The sequence below is a fragment of the Condylura cristata genome, unplaced genomic scaffold (genome assembly GCF_000260355.1).
Source record: "Condylura cristata isolate star-nosed mole 26May11 unplaced genomic scaffold, ConCri1.0 scaffold00027, whole genome shotgun sequence".
Classification (NCBI taxonomy): Eukaryota; Metazoa; Chordata; class Mammalia; order Eulipotyphla; family Talpidae; genus Condylura; species Condylura cristata.
In genome coordinates, this window is record NW_004567128.1 from 7,909,150 (window position 1) to 7,922,565 (window position 13,416).

General features: G+C 41.3%; 1 protein-coding gene across 4 annotated transcripts in view; it reads right to left on the bottom strand.

The window, feature by feature from the left end:
• LOC101629185 (chromosome unknown open reading frame, human CXorf23) overlaps positions 1–13,398 on the bottom strand; it is a 46,484-nt gene extending 33,086 nt beyond the window's left edge. For 3 of the 4 annotated variants that reach the window (XM_012730411.1, XM_012730412.1, XM_012730409.1), the window contains exons 1-4: positions 13,364–13,398; positions 5,284–5,358; positions 1,591–2,163; positions 293–949 (exon numbers count right to left, since the gene is read on the bottom strand). In XM_012730411.1, coding sequence (XP_012585865.1) covers positions 293–949; positions 1,591–2,163; positions 5,284–5,324 — 1,271 coding nt within the window. In that variant the 5' untranslated portion in view covers positions 5,325–5,358; positions 13,364–13,398. Of the gene's footprint in view, positions 1–292; positions 950–1,590; positions 2,164–5,283; positions 5,359–12,796; positions 12,872–13,363 lie in introns of those variants that run through there. The other variant, XM_012730410.1, reaches the window with a different exon arrangement.
• Positions 13,399–13,416: the final 18 nt, after the last annotated feature.

Genomic DNA, 13,416 nt, shown 5'->3' on the forward strand with positions numbered 1-13,416 from the left:
CCCAACCTGTCTATCCTGGATACAGAAATGCTGGCAGCATAAGAACATGTAAATTCATGAAAAGGAACAACTCTATAGAATGTCTTGCATCAAAAAAGTATACTGAGGCAACAGGTAGAGAAAGCAGAAAAGAGCTCACCTGGTCTAATCACAGGATTCCTCCTCATTACAGGGCATTTCTGAGATGTCCTCCCTTCTCAGCGGACTCTAACCTACTACTAATACCACTTTCAAATAAAACGGACAACAGAAATATTCATTAAACATCATTAAGAAAAAATAAAGATAATACCTGAATGTATCTGCTGTTTTCTTCACATTTACTTTAACTGTAAGTGATTTCTTCCTAAGATAGTCAGATGAAGGTTTCATGTCAGAAAACGTCTTAGCGAGTTGGTTACTGGAACAGTTGCTCTCCTTTCTGTCACCCCCTTCTTTCTTTCCTTTGTCCTTCCGTTTGTCATTATAGGGCCTCAAACCATCATCACTTTTATTTGAATGAGTACTGGCTGCGCTGCCTTTTTTAGATGGCTTCACAGGTTCTTTGACTTGGCCCCCTTCAGTCTCTCTTCCTCTCCCAACATTAAAACAGCTGGACTCTCTGTTTATAGGACCCTTTTGAGAACTGTATTTTCTGTCCTCCTCTTTGGAGTACTTCTGAGATCTTCCATCAGGAAAGTCCTGGTCTCCATCTGAGGTCTTGTGACGTTTGTGGTGATAGTCACAGGATATCCTAGTTGCTGAACTGGACTCTGGAGGTACTCTCTGAGGGTGTCGGTGATTTTGGGGTCCAATGTTCCACTGATTTTTCTTTTCTTGGTAAGGTAGAAGAGAATGCCCAGACTTCCACTGTGGGTTTCTGACAGACTCTCGGTTTTCATACCTCTCCACATCTTTAGGTCTTTTTGATGAGTGTGCATATTGTCTGAAATCACGGTCCTCAGGATACCTGTGTTGACATAAAGCAGTTTACACTTGCACTAGAGAAAAGAGAATTTACATATGTGAAATGCCCAGCAACCTGACTTTAAGTGCAGAATGCAGTACCAAATTAACCTGTAATCCCTCAAACCAATTCACAGAGGCACAGGATAGTTAGAGGAAAATACCATCTTTTAGAAATAGTCTGGGGCCCTCCCTGGTGGCACAATGGGTTCAAGCGTAGCACTGTAAGCTGGCCACAGCTGCTTCAGTGCGAATTTGATCCCTGGCCCCAAAGGTGATCCACATGGCGCAGCAGACCTCTCCTGTCGCCCTGCTGCTCCAGTCAGCAGTGTACTTCTTCAATCTGCCTTTTCTGCTCCCCTCTGTCTCTAGTGAATCCTCTCACCACCCCTACTCCTCTGGCCTGTACCCCAGTTCTGTGTGCATAAATAAATAAATCTTAAAAAAATATTCCAGACATCAACATGATTTATTCTAAAAATAAATATTTTCACTACTACCTACCACCAGTAGCCCATGATGACATTACATTTTTAACTTTTTAGACAAAAGCTTCTCAAGGTGGTTATCCTCAACCATAAAGTAAACAGACCTTTTCTCTTGAGACTTTATACCAAGTTACCCAGGGTTACCATTTGCCCATACCTCTTCTGAAAAGAGCTCCACTTCTCAAAATCTTCAGGTCCTCTTCTAAATGACTGAGAATATTTTTCATTTTCTACCCTCTGGTGCCTCAAGTCATCCTCATGCCATTTTTCTTCGAATCTGTAAGAATCTGCTGTTGACCTCTGAGGTGGCTTCCCTGCTTTTCCACTTCCTCTCACTCTGTGGTCATCGGGAATGTATCTTCCCTGCACATTCTGGGGATAACAATTCCTCTGGGAACTGTAGGGCACATCTTCTGAGTACTTGGGCACATACTGAGATCTTCTGTTACTGTCCCCTCTTCCTGGTGAATATGCTCCATGAGACTTATAAGAATAAACATTTTCTAAAGAGTTTCTTCTTAAATTTGGGGAAGGTGATCGATATTCATAAGATCGGTAATGCATATTTCCATGAGGAGGAATCCTTGGTTTACTCTGTCCATATTGCTCATTGTCCATTCTCCAAGCAACAGGCCTCTGTGGCTCTTTCCTATATTCACAGTCATAATATAGTCCATAAGTATGTCTTTGCTTGTAGTGTTCAGAATTTCTAGGTGCTGGTGATAAGGACCTATATAAATAAACATAAAGGTTTAATTCATTGAGAAGTAATAAACTACACTTGTCTTACTGTGATCTACTGAAATATTTGCTTTCCACTGCTTCTTCCACTCAAATGTAATTTATCAATTTGCTACATCTGCATTCTAAATTGTTCTTTGGGGGTCTGATCGTGGTTATACCCAATTCAGCAAGCACATCCTTTATATGTGAACTAATGTACTCCATGTGCATATCAAATGGACTGAGCACAATCACTGGTGGAGGAGGAACAGCTTAGGAACATAGCAGGATCCACTTTGCAAGATGGCTGATGGCATGTTTTGGCAAAACGGCCAGTAAGCAAAAGCTTACATCAGGTTCAATGGTCAGGTAAGAAATAAGCAGATGGAAGGTTCGACCTACACAAAGAAATGTGTGGGAGACTCTGACAAACTGAGCACGATACCTGAAATTAAATTAGATTCTGAGAGCTTATGATGCCACAGCAAACTCAAACTCAGTCACAAGACTGACTACAGTTTCTCCAACGGATTGGCTAGCCGCTCTGTGAAAGCAACAAAGAGCAAGAATAATATACGCAAACAGGGAGGGATGGAACAGTGGGAAGACCCAAACTTGAATCTCATGCTCAGCTCCTCTGTAAGTCGTACTAACACAGACTAGTTGCTTTTCTTTTCCAGACCCGTCCGCTTGTATACCCAATGAAAGAAGCGCTGTTCAAACAGAGCGTGCAACTTTGGTGAATGTGCTGCAACGCAACGCTCCCTGGATGGCGCATCCTTTCTGTGATCGCCTTCTCCATCACCACAGTATTGCCAATGTGGAGACTTTCATTCCCACTGAGGGGGAAGGCACCTACATCTAGGAAAACCTGTCTGGGTTGGCCACTATCAGGAACACAATAAAGTTCAGTTTTCCAGGTGGGGATGTTTCCTCCCATCTGTCCAAGGTCCTAGTCTTCCCTCTGAGAGTTTAATGTCTTCTAATCAATAGGAAGCTGCCCTTGCAGTCTGTCACTGTCCTATCTTCAGAAGTGGTCCTGCAACTGGAGCAACCATGAGTAAAGCCCTTTCATTTGTCGACAGTGTCCTCTATACAAGAAAGGAAGCAGATTTAGCTTCCTCAAGTACAGACTGGTACTCATACTGGTATTGATTGGCAAGACCTTCCTCTGGGGTCACCCAAGGAAACATACTAGGCAAGTGTGTTATTTAGCTGAAGCAGAAAGTCTGACAACCATCCACCTGGTTGCACCTCATCAAGGAAAAGGTAACTGGAGGCTCTGAAGACTTGTGGAGGGTTTCACCTCTTCAACTGCTAAGGAGCAAAGCTGGCAACAAGAGGCAGAGGTGAGCACACTGGATGCGATACTCAATCTCCTACCCCGCGCCTCGCCTCCCGTGGAACACCACTTTGAGGCTGTATTTCATACCACTGTTTTATTGTACAACCCCCCCACCCCCACCCCGCCCGCCCACTTCTGAGGTAGGTTCTAGAGTGGTTGTTAGCATTTTTCAGTTCCCCCGAAGGGACAAGAGACCCAGGAAATCTGCTGGGAGACAATTCTCCATGGGTCTCTGGCATCCTGCACACCTTGTAAGCAGAGGAACTGAAAACTTTTGTTTTCCAAGACAAACAGCCTGGAAGATGGAGATTCGGCTCCACAGGAAAGTGAACCTTAGGCTGCCTGCTGCACTATCAGTAATAAAGGTCTACATGTCTCACCCACGAGTACCTCATGGCAGGCTACTATGTTAGCTCCCAAGTAGGGTGAACTATCAGACTCTTTACAGCTTTGACCAAAGTCCTGAGATGGAATCTAAAGATCGGACACTAAGTGTGGCAGGGTCTTTTATGCCCCCTTACCAGGGGCTACACAAAAGGGAGAACCAAAACAATCCCTGTGATGCCCACCATGTGCAATCGTTCACCTTCTCTGCATTCCCTTTTCTTTCTTTCTGAAGCTCCTCTCCTTTACAACGTGAGCCTCTGAAGAGGCTCTGGTGCTTTACAAAATGAAAACTGCTGAAGACTGATTGATTAACTACTCATTACAGAACTATAATGAACTAACCGAACGGCCAAGTCATATTAACATGAAAAATCCTGGTCTGCTTTTATGTAACTAATTATGGTCCTTGTTTAAGTTCTAGAGCTTCCTAAGCACTTTCACAGCTCTGTGACTTTGCTCCTGCTGTCCCCCTAAACTGGAATCTTTTCCTTCTTGCTGCCTTTAGAAATTCAACTCATGCTTAAACGAACAGCTAAAAATGTCATTTTTTTAAAAAGATTTATTTATTCATTCATACAGAACTGGGGTACAGGCCAGAGATGCGGAGGGTAAGAGGATTCACCAGGGACAGAGCGGGGAACAGAACAGGCAGATCGACGAAGTACATTGCTGAGGGGAGCAGCGGGTGGGTCAGGAGAGGTCTGCCACGCCATGTGGTCTCCTCTGGGGCAGGCGGGACTCGAACTCATGCGGAAGTGACTTTAGCTTCTTAATGCTCTGCTTTAACCCACTGCGCCACCAGGGAGGGCCTGTCATGTGTTTTTTTGAGACTTCTTTAGTATGCTCTATTTGCCTTGGCAGCCCCAGAAGCTGCCCACAGCAGGTACACAACAAATACCTGTGGAACTGCTCCAATATGATTGGCTATACCACTGATGCTACCGACCAGGAAAGGGGAGGGCCGATCTATAACTGATCAGTTAAAAACGTTATTATTTTCCCACGAAGAATAAAAATTAGGAAACTCCCAATTTCTTTCAACACACTGATTGTGAAACACACACATACACACACACACACACACACACACACACACAGGAGAGTTCTAAATTACTTACTTATGCAAAAAATAAAGTACGCTCAAAGATGTCTCTCTCCCTTGTATAGGCCTCTGCAACTTTTTTTATTATGGGTTAATTCTAGCTGCCTGCCATAAACTATTGTAAATAATGCTGTCAGCCCCCAGAACCCAGAAAAATGACCTCTATCACTATGAAACACCTATTGTGAATAACCCATGAAATTATTAAAATAGGTTTTAAGAGTATTCATGAAACTGACAGTTGAAGTGCACCCCAACCCCACTCTTACTCCGCTAAACTAAGAACTGCTCACCTGTAACTCCACCTGGGGGATGTAGAGCGTGACCGTGCCATCCTCTGACACGTGAGTCACTATCCACTTTTTATGCTGCAAAGAAACAGAGTGTTAGCAAGTTTGTAGAAAGCACCTGCAATCTGCTCTAAAAAACAGAATGCCACCAACAAAGTTACTTAAGTCCTCTGCGCCTCATCTGTAAAATGGGAGTGATGGTAACAGGTGCTGCTTTACTGGAATGTCTAAGGGTTAAATGAATTAAATCAGTAGTCAGCAAACTTTTCCTGTAAAGGGCTAAATAGAAACCATTCTAGGCATTGCAGGCCATATAAGACCTCCACCATATCATCATCTTTTTTTAAGAATGTAAAAACCTTTCTCCACTGATGAGCCATACAAAAAGAGGTCCTGTAGGCCAAATGTACTACAGTTTGATGATCCCTGAGTTAAGTGATTTTTAAAAGCTTAGAATAATGCCTGGCACACAGTATTATTAAATAAAGAAGAAAATATGGCCCAGAATTCCTCCAAATGAACACAACTACTACACCTTTCCATGTTTTGCATGTACACGAATACTTCATATAATCATAGTCAAAATGTTTAGGAATACTTGGTCTATCCTGCTTTGTAAACTGCTTGATAATAAGAATTACAAAGCCTAATTATAGTACTCAACTGCTGTTTTAACTTCCAGCAGACAAATATACCAAAACATAATTGAGTACAATTAGACATTTGTTTCTGATTTTCTTTTTGCCAAAATAATGTCAAGTAAGTACATTTTAAAAGAAATTTTATTTTGGAAATATTCTTCAGCCTTAAAAAGAAAATGATAGCTTTAGGAACGAAGTCTTAAAAATATGTGATGAAGGGTCTAATTTCCTGTACTCGCTTTTACTTACATCTCAGTATTGTTCCTCAGTTCTGATTCTACAATTAAGTAGCTCCCAACTTACTGTCCCCAAATCCCTGGCAACTTCCAAAATTAATGCATGGGCTCATGAACAATGCATACAGCAACTATGCACAGAGTAAGTGAGCAAGTTAAGAATGGGTGTATCTCATTATAGTAAGTATATGGCTCACATAGTATAACATCTGATCACAATTTCTTAGGAGTCTGTGGTGGTTGTTAAAATATTAAGTGGTTTCTTATCACCATGCAGCTTTTTCACTGAATGATACAAAAAGTGCAATCATCACCATGTGGACATCAGTTTAAAAAAAGGAATCCTCATAGTTTTGCAAGCTATAATGAATTTCAAAGTAAAGGTAAATCACATAAACTCAAAAGATTTGAACCAGATCATTCACTAGGAAAAGCACATTCCATTCATTTACCTTACACATTGCCTCTTTCAAAAAACACTAGATAGAACAATTAATTCAAATATATTATGGAAAAACAAAAATAAAACTATCAAAATGAATTTATTCAGCATATATAACTGAGTACCTATTATTTGCCCAGCACTACTCTGGAGATTCAGCATTGAACAAAAAGGCCAAAACTGCCTACCTTCTGGAACTTCCTGGAACTTTTAATTTAATGAAGGAGTGTATAATTTAACCAAAGAAATATTGGGTATCACTTCAAATTTATACAAGGTTAACAAAAATAATAAGCCCAAAGGTTGTGTTGACAACATGTTTATCACCTCTAAAGGAAACCCCATTAGTAATCATTCCTCTCCTTTATTTAGCTCCCTGTCATGCACTAATCAGCTTTCTAGTCATTGGACTGGACTACTGGACCTTTCATACGAAAATAATCACACAATAGTGTGGTTTTTAGTGGGTGTCTTCTTTCCCTTAGTGTGATTTCAGGATCCATCCCTGCTGTAGCACGTATTAGTAATTCATTCCTCTTGTGGATGAGTAAGATTCCAGTGTAGGCACACTAAATTGTTGATTCACCTCTCCATTGACATTTGACTTGCTTCTATGAATAATGTCTCTATGAACAATTATATGGGTATATGCCTTCATTTCCCTCGAATATATACCTAGGGACAGAGTTGCTGAGTCACATGATAATTGTTTAACTTTTTGAGAGACTGCCAAGCATTTTCAAAGTAACCACACCATTTTACATCCTCACCAGCACAGTATAAGAGTCCTAATTTTTCCATATCCACTAACATTTTTATTGTCTTTTTTATTATAGTCATCCTAGTGGGGTAGAATCATAATAACTTTGAGTTACATTTCCCTAATGACAGGTAATCTTGAAATATGTAAGAAATTATGAAACTAATCATGCCCACTTTCCATTACTTTAACAATTTTAAACTTAATATCCTACAAAAATAACTTAAAAAGAAAAAAAGCAGCGCTCTATACTAAAATGTTCATAACAATTTATTTATAATAGGAAAGAAAAATAATAACCCCCTACTTATAACTTAAATGACCAACAATCAGTAAAAATTCTATCTAGGAGCCTCCTGCCCTTCTCCTAGCCTCATGTGTTTCTCTTCCTCTACGCACCCCCATCATTCCACATCATATTCCTGGCTTTTGCTGAGCAGGACACACTGTTCCTATGCACCCATGACCTTCTTTCACTCTGCCTGACAAATGCTTATTACTTTAGGTCTGCTTGACCATCACCTCCCTTGGGACTCTTTCCTAACACTTTTTTCTCCCCAAGTTTTTCTTCTTGGGCATTCTGGGATTATTTTGTCATTAATACAATGTGATTATCTGTTGACATACTGCATTTACTTCAATAACTAAAAGACTCCATACAGCATATCACAAACACAAAATTCAAATGACCTCTGGACATCTGAGAGGTTCAACCTCATCAGTAGTTGGTTAAGTAAAATTTAAAATCATAACCAGGGGGCTTCTCTGGTGGCACAGGAGTTAAAGTTTCAGCACAATCACACTATCACCAGCCACTTCAGTATGAGTTCTATCCCTGGCCAGGAAGGTGACCCACATGGCACAGCAGACCTCCACCTGTTCTGCTCCCTGCTCTGTCTCTGGTAAATACTATCAAAGCCCCCACCCCCTCCCCCCACAGCTCTGGCCTAGACCAAAGCTCTTGCATGCATAAATAAAATCTTAAAAAAAAAATCAACCATTTCACACCTATTAGACTGACGAAAAAAGGAAAAATTAAAGCTGCACATTCCAGAGTGCTGGAGGAGCAACAGGGACTCTTATGTACGGTCGGGTGAGTACACGTGAGTATGGTCCCCGTTTGGAAGGAGCCAGCAATACCCACTGAAGCCAAACATGCTCATAACCCACAACAGTACAATCAGGGATCTATCTTCCAACAGTGACTCTCAAACTTCCGTGTGTGTTGGAATTACCTGAAATGCTGGTTAAAGCACAAATTGCTGGAGCCTATTCCAGGGCTGGGCTCCATTTCTAACAAGTCCCCAAGTGATGTGGAAACTGCTAGTCCAGGGACCACAGAACGACTGGTTTAAAGGGAAAGATGAAAGTAATTTGGGAGAAAATATACCAATTATGTGATTTTAAAATGTATTACTAATTTTCCTTTGCTAATATTAAAATTTAAACAATTCACTGTTGTAAATGGGTGGATTTTATTACATATTGATTACACCTTAAAGCTGTAAAAAGAAAACTTTGGGGTCATGAAAATGTTCCAAGACTAGGTCAGATATTAGGGAGATGGTATCACAATTCTGCAAACACATTTTAAAAACCACTGCAATGCATAGTTTTAACCTATAAATTATATCTGAATAAAGCCGATTTTTAAAAGGTAACTATTGCAATTGCTTAGTGCACATCAACTAGTAATGAAAAGTACTGGCTCAGGGGTTTAATGAATAATACTTAATTTAAGCTTACAGTCTAAGCTAAGGATGGTTTTTGTGTTTTTAAAGGGGGAAAAAGGAATAATCAGAAGGAAGTGGAAAAGAGACTCAGCAGCAACAGAGATTGCAACTAATTAAGCCTAAAATATTTACTATCAGGTCCTTTATAGAGAATGATCTCTTTTAGACAAACTTACCTATGCCTAACAAAGCAAATCAAAGTTAGCCAAAGGAACCAGTTTTACAAAAGAGAAGGAGAGAAAAGATTGAAATACCAGCAAGGCTTGTGACTGGGGATCAGAGGCTAATAATAGAAGATAAATTCATTCATACTGCTACTTCAGATTGGACTGTAGAGGGCCAGAGGCAGAGAAGAAACTGGTCTGTCCTTGAACATAGGAAGCTGGCTGGTCAGCAGGATTGTGCATACCCAGGAGGATGCTGAACAGGATGCTGGTACCAAAAGAGGCTAACCAAGGTCAACGGAATAAAAAAAAAAATAACAAAGAAAGCACACAAAGGAAGTAAAGATAAAAGTAGAAGAGAATGAGGAAGAGAAAAGAAAACTAGGTCTGGTAGTGATTAAATAACAATGGAAAATCTGTTGATTTTGAAAAATTAACATAGATAAACTACTATATAGCTATTAAGAAAAAAATGGGAGAAAGCAAAAGAAAATAAACAGCAAGGGGAAAATAGCCACTGAAATAGTAATAAAAGAAAAAAAATTAAATCATAAGAGATTACTTTGTAGCCTTCTATCTAATAAATTTGAAAACCCACATGAAAGGGATAATTTGCTAGAAAAATACATATCACAAAAAATACAGATGATCAGAATCGACCCCACTAGATTAGAAAGCATAAACAGACTAACTTCAATAGAAGAAGCAGAGAAAGTTAGTAAGGAACTACCCCATGAAAAAGCATCAGGTCCAGGTAGTTTCACAGGAGAATTCTACCAAAACTTGAAAGACACAACAACAAAAACTTCGAAGACATAGTGGCCTCAATGTTCTATAAATTATTCCCAAACCCTATACCACGGACGGATCAAGCTTAGGGCAAACACCAATCTTTCAAGGATGAACCAACAAAGGAAACTGAAAAGGAACATCTTATGAGGAAGGCAGAATGCTATCACAGAATCCCAGAAATGAAAGAAAGATGTTTCCAGAAAGGAGACTTTCATGATAAATACCAGAGACCCAATAAAGAGGATGAAAAGTGTAAACACATGGCTTGAGACTGAGTGGAATGTAAAGACACCAAGAAAGCCAATCATTAACAACTTCGAACATTCTGGCTGGAAGGGGAGGCAGAAACTGGGTCGGCTGGGTGATAAGGGAATAGGGAGGAGGCTTTGAAATGGGAGCAATGTGAATAGATTTATTGTTGCTATGAAGGGACTGTGTGCCTGACAGCAAGGAGATAAACAGAAGGACAGTCCTGAGATGAGCCTCATCCACCTAGTTCAGTGTTTCCTTTCATTCCTTAACATTAACTCCAAATACCGTAGTCAAATTCTCCCAATATTCCACACTGCTCCAAATTGAATTTTTTTAATCAGTGATCATATGTTAATCTAGCAAACATTACTAAGTGCCCACAACTGGTAGGCGTGAAGCATACAAGGTTAGAAGAACTTTAGGGTCTTACCTGAAACAATTGAAAACCCATATGAAAGGGATAATTTGCTAGAAAAATACATATCACAAAAAATACAGATGATCAGAATCGACCCCACTAGATTAGAAAGCATAAACAGACTAACTTCAGTGGGTAAGAATGACCACAGAATACTTTCTGGTTTACTGAGTGTGCTCAAACACTACCTCATTTAATCATCACTACAACCTTTGCAGTCAAATGCTCCACCTCTGAGCTATTCCCCTTAGTACAAGCCTTTGAAGAAGCTGGAAATACCCTTATTTCCTCGGTGAAGAAACCAATCCACCCTTCATGAAGGACCTGGAACTAAAATCCAGTTTCAATACTATCATTTCCCCACCTTGCCACTCCCACCACCGTCAGAAAGATGACCCTGAAGAGACTGCCCGGTCATTTGTACAGATGTTTGGTCAGCAAAATTGGACTTTAGCACTCCCTAGCAGAGTTGACAATCCTGCATCACATCTAAAATTGTCCTCTAAATTTGGAAAGCAGTTTTAGACGCTTTAGCTGACATTTTGTAGCCTGTAGTGCACAAAGGCTGTGTTGTATTTACCATGACCCTAAGAATAGTGTTTCATTTAGTTTTCAGGTTTATATACGATGCCTTCAGAGATTTACTCCTCCAACATTTGTACAGATTCACTCACTCACCTAATTTCATAATTCTGATATTGCTTTGGATAAAATCTAGAGCAGGCAGCACTATTTATGGAGCGAAAGTGTGTAGGGGCAAAGGGCACCACAGAACAGCTTTTCAAATTCAGAAATTTGATTTGGAAATCAACATGCTTTTGGGCTTTGAAATTTTTACAAGATGGCAATAGTTAGCAATGAGAGAGAATATGTTGAAATGTACTCTTCATAAATGTCTCGTTTGACCTTAAACCCAACCTGCAAATGCATAATCTCTCATCCAGAGTTGAGGAAATCCCTCACAAAAGTTATGTGACTCCTTCAAGGAAATCAGATATACTGGAGTTCAAGGAAGTGCTGACTTCAAATCTGTTCATTCTATGATGCCTTTGCCTCACCTAATACCTTTCTTTACTGAAGTGGTAAAGGTGGAATAAGACAGGAGAAACTGAATTGCAATCAACAAATAAGGAAAAAAGTGATAGCTAGAAAAGGGTACCTGTACTTGGTTGGAGGGAAGAACATAAATGGCCTAAAAGTGTTCCTATAGAAATCCTTTAAATGTTATCTTTTGCTAGGATGTAAGAAAGGACAGGCAGATTGTTGGTGGGAGTGCAAAATAGCACCACCCTCCCCACCCCACCCCCATCCAGAGGGAAATTGAGTAATTTACATTTAAAAAAGCAAACCCCTTATGTGCATACTCTGCCCAACAATTCAATCATCTAGGAATGTACACTAAAGAAGTAATCATGGATGTGCAGATTTTACATTTCTCCAACAACGTGTTGAAGTTGTGAAAAACTGGAAATAGCTAACGAAATAAATTACTAAAGCCACACAGTGCCAAGCTATGGAGCCAGAAAAAAAATGGTTATAAAAGAGAATCCACTTTAGAAACGCAAGCATTCATCTCTACATAGAAAAAGACTGGAGTGTATAGCAAGTGTAACCAAATTCACAATGGTCACTTGGAATGGTGAGTATTTTCTTCGTTGTGGCTTCGTATTTTTTTGGAAATTTCTATATTAACGGGAGACTAAATATTTCCATGTGCAAATGTTTCTCATTAAGTCATTTAAGGGGGGAGGGTGTGAAACAGCCAGGCTCTCAAAAGAAATTTCTAGCAGCCATTTAAAAGAATACCATTGAAAAATAAAACCTCACTACACCATTGCTATTAAAATACCACTGCAAAAATAAAGCACTTATATATGAATACACACAAGACCAGTTCAAATTTTCTATTTTTCCTATTCAGAAAATGGTAAAAAGGTTTCCTGGCCAGGAGCCTTTGATTTCTACCTGGAGTTCCAGAAAAGAAAAGCAATCATGTATGAGCAGTTCGAAAAGCACAGCGGCAGGGAAATATCTGGGCGAGTAAGTTTCTCTCCCCTTTCCTGCCACCCCCGACCTACCGACAGGACAATCCTGACAGAGCGTGACCCAGTTTGCGAACACACCCTACAGAAGCACAAGAGGTGCGCCCATTTTCAGTACACGTTTCTTCAATGGCAAGTTTTACTTGGCCGTGCAGGATACAGAGCCGCCTTCAGCGTCCACTCCGGTCGCTATCGGCAAGATGCCCTGCGCGGCAGAGGCTCGGGAGGACAAAGCCAGCGCCCCCAGGCTCGGGTCCCGCAGGCAACACGCGCGGGCACGAACGAGAAACGAGGGTCCCCAGGGCCCCCGGGAACCGCCCCCCGCGGTCCCCAGGGTAGAAGCTCCCAACCACCGAGCCGCAGTCGTCGAACAGAGGAGGACGGGGCCCGCGACAGCAGGTGCCCACACTGCCGCGCCGAAGCCACCGGCCCAGTGGCCAGAGGCAGTCAGTGGCCGGGATCAGTACCGGGGACCGAGAGCCTGGCGGCCTCAGCCCGTCCACACCCCAACCGCCATCCCAAGAACCGCCCCTCTCGGGCGGCGGACACGCCCTCCCCACCTGCCCGGGTCCCCTCGTCCCACCGCCCCCTGGGGCTCCTCACCCGACAGACAAGTCGTCGCCGCCGTCGTCGCCGCCGTCGTCGTCGCCGCCGAC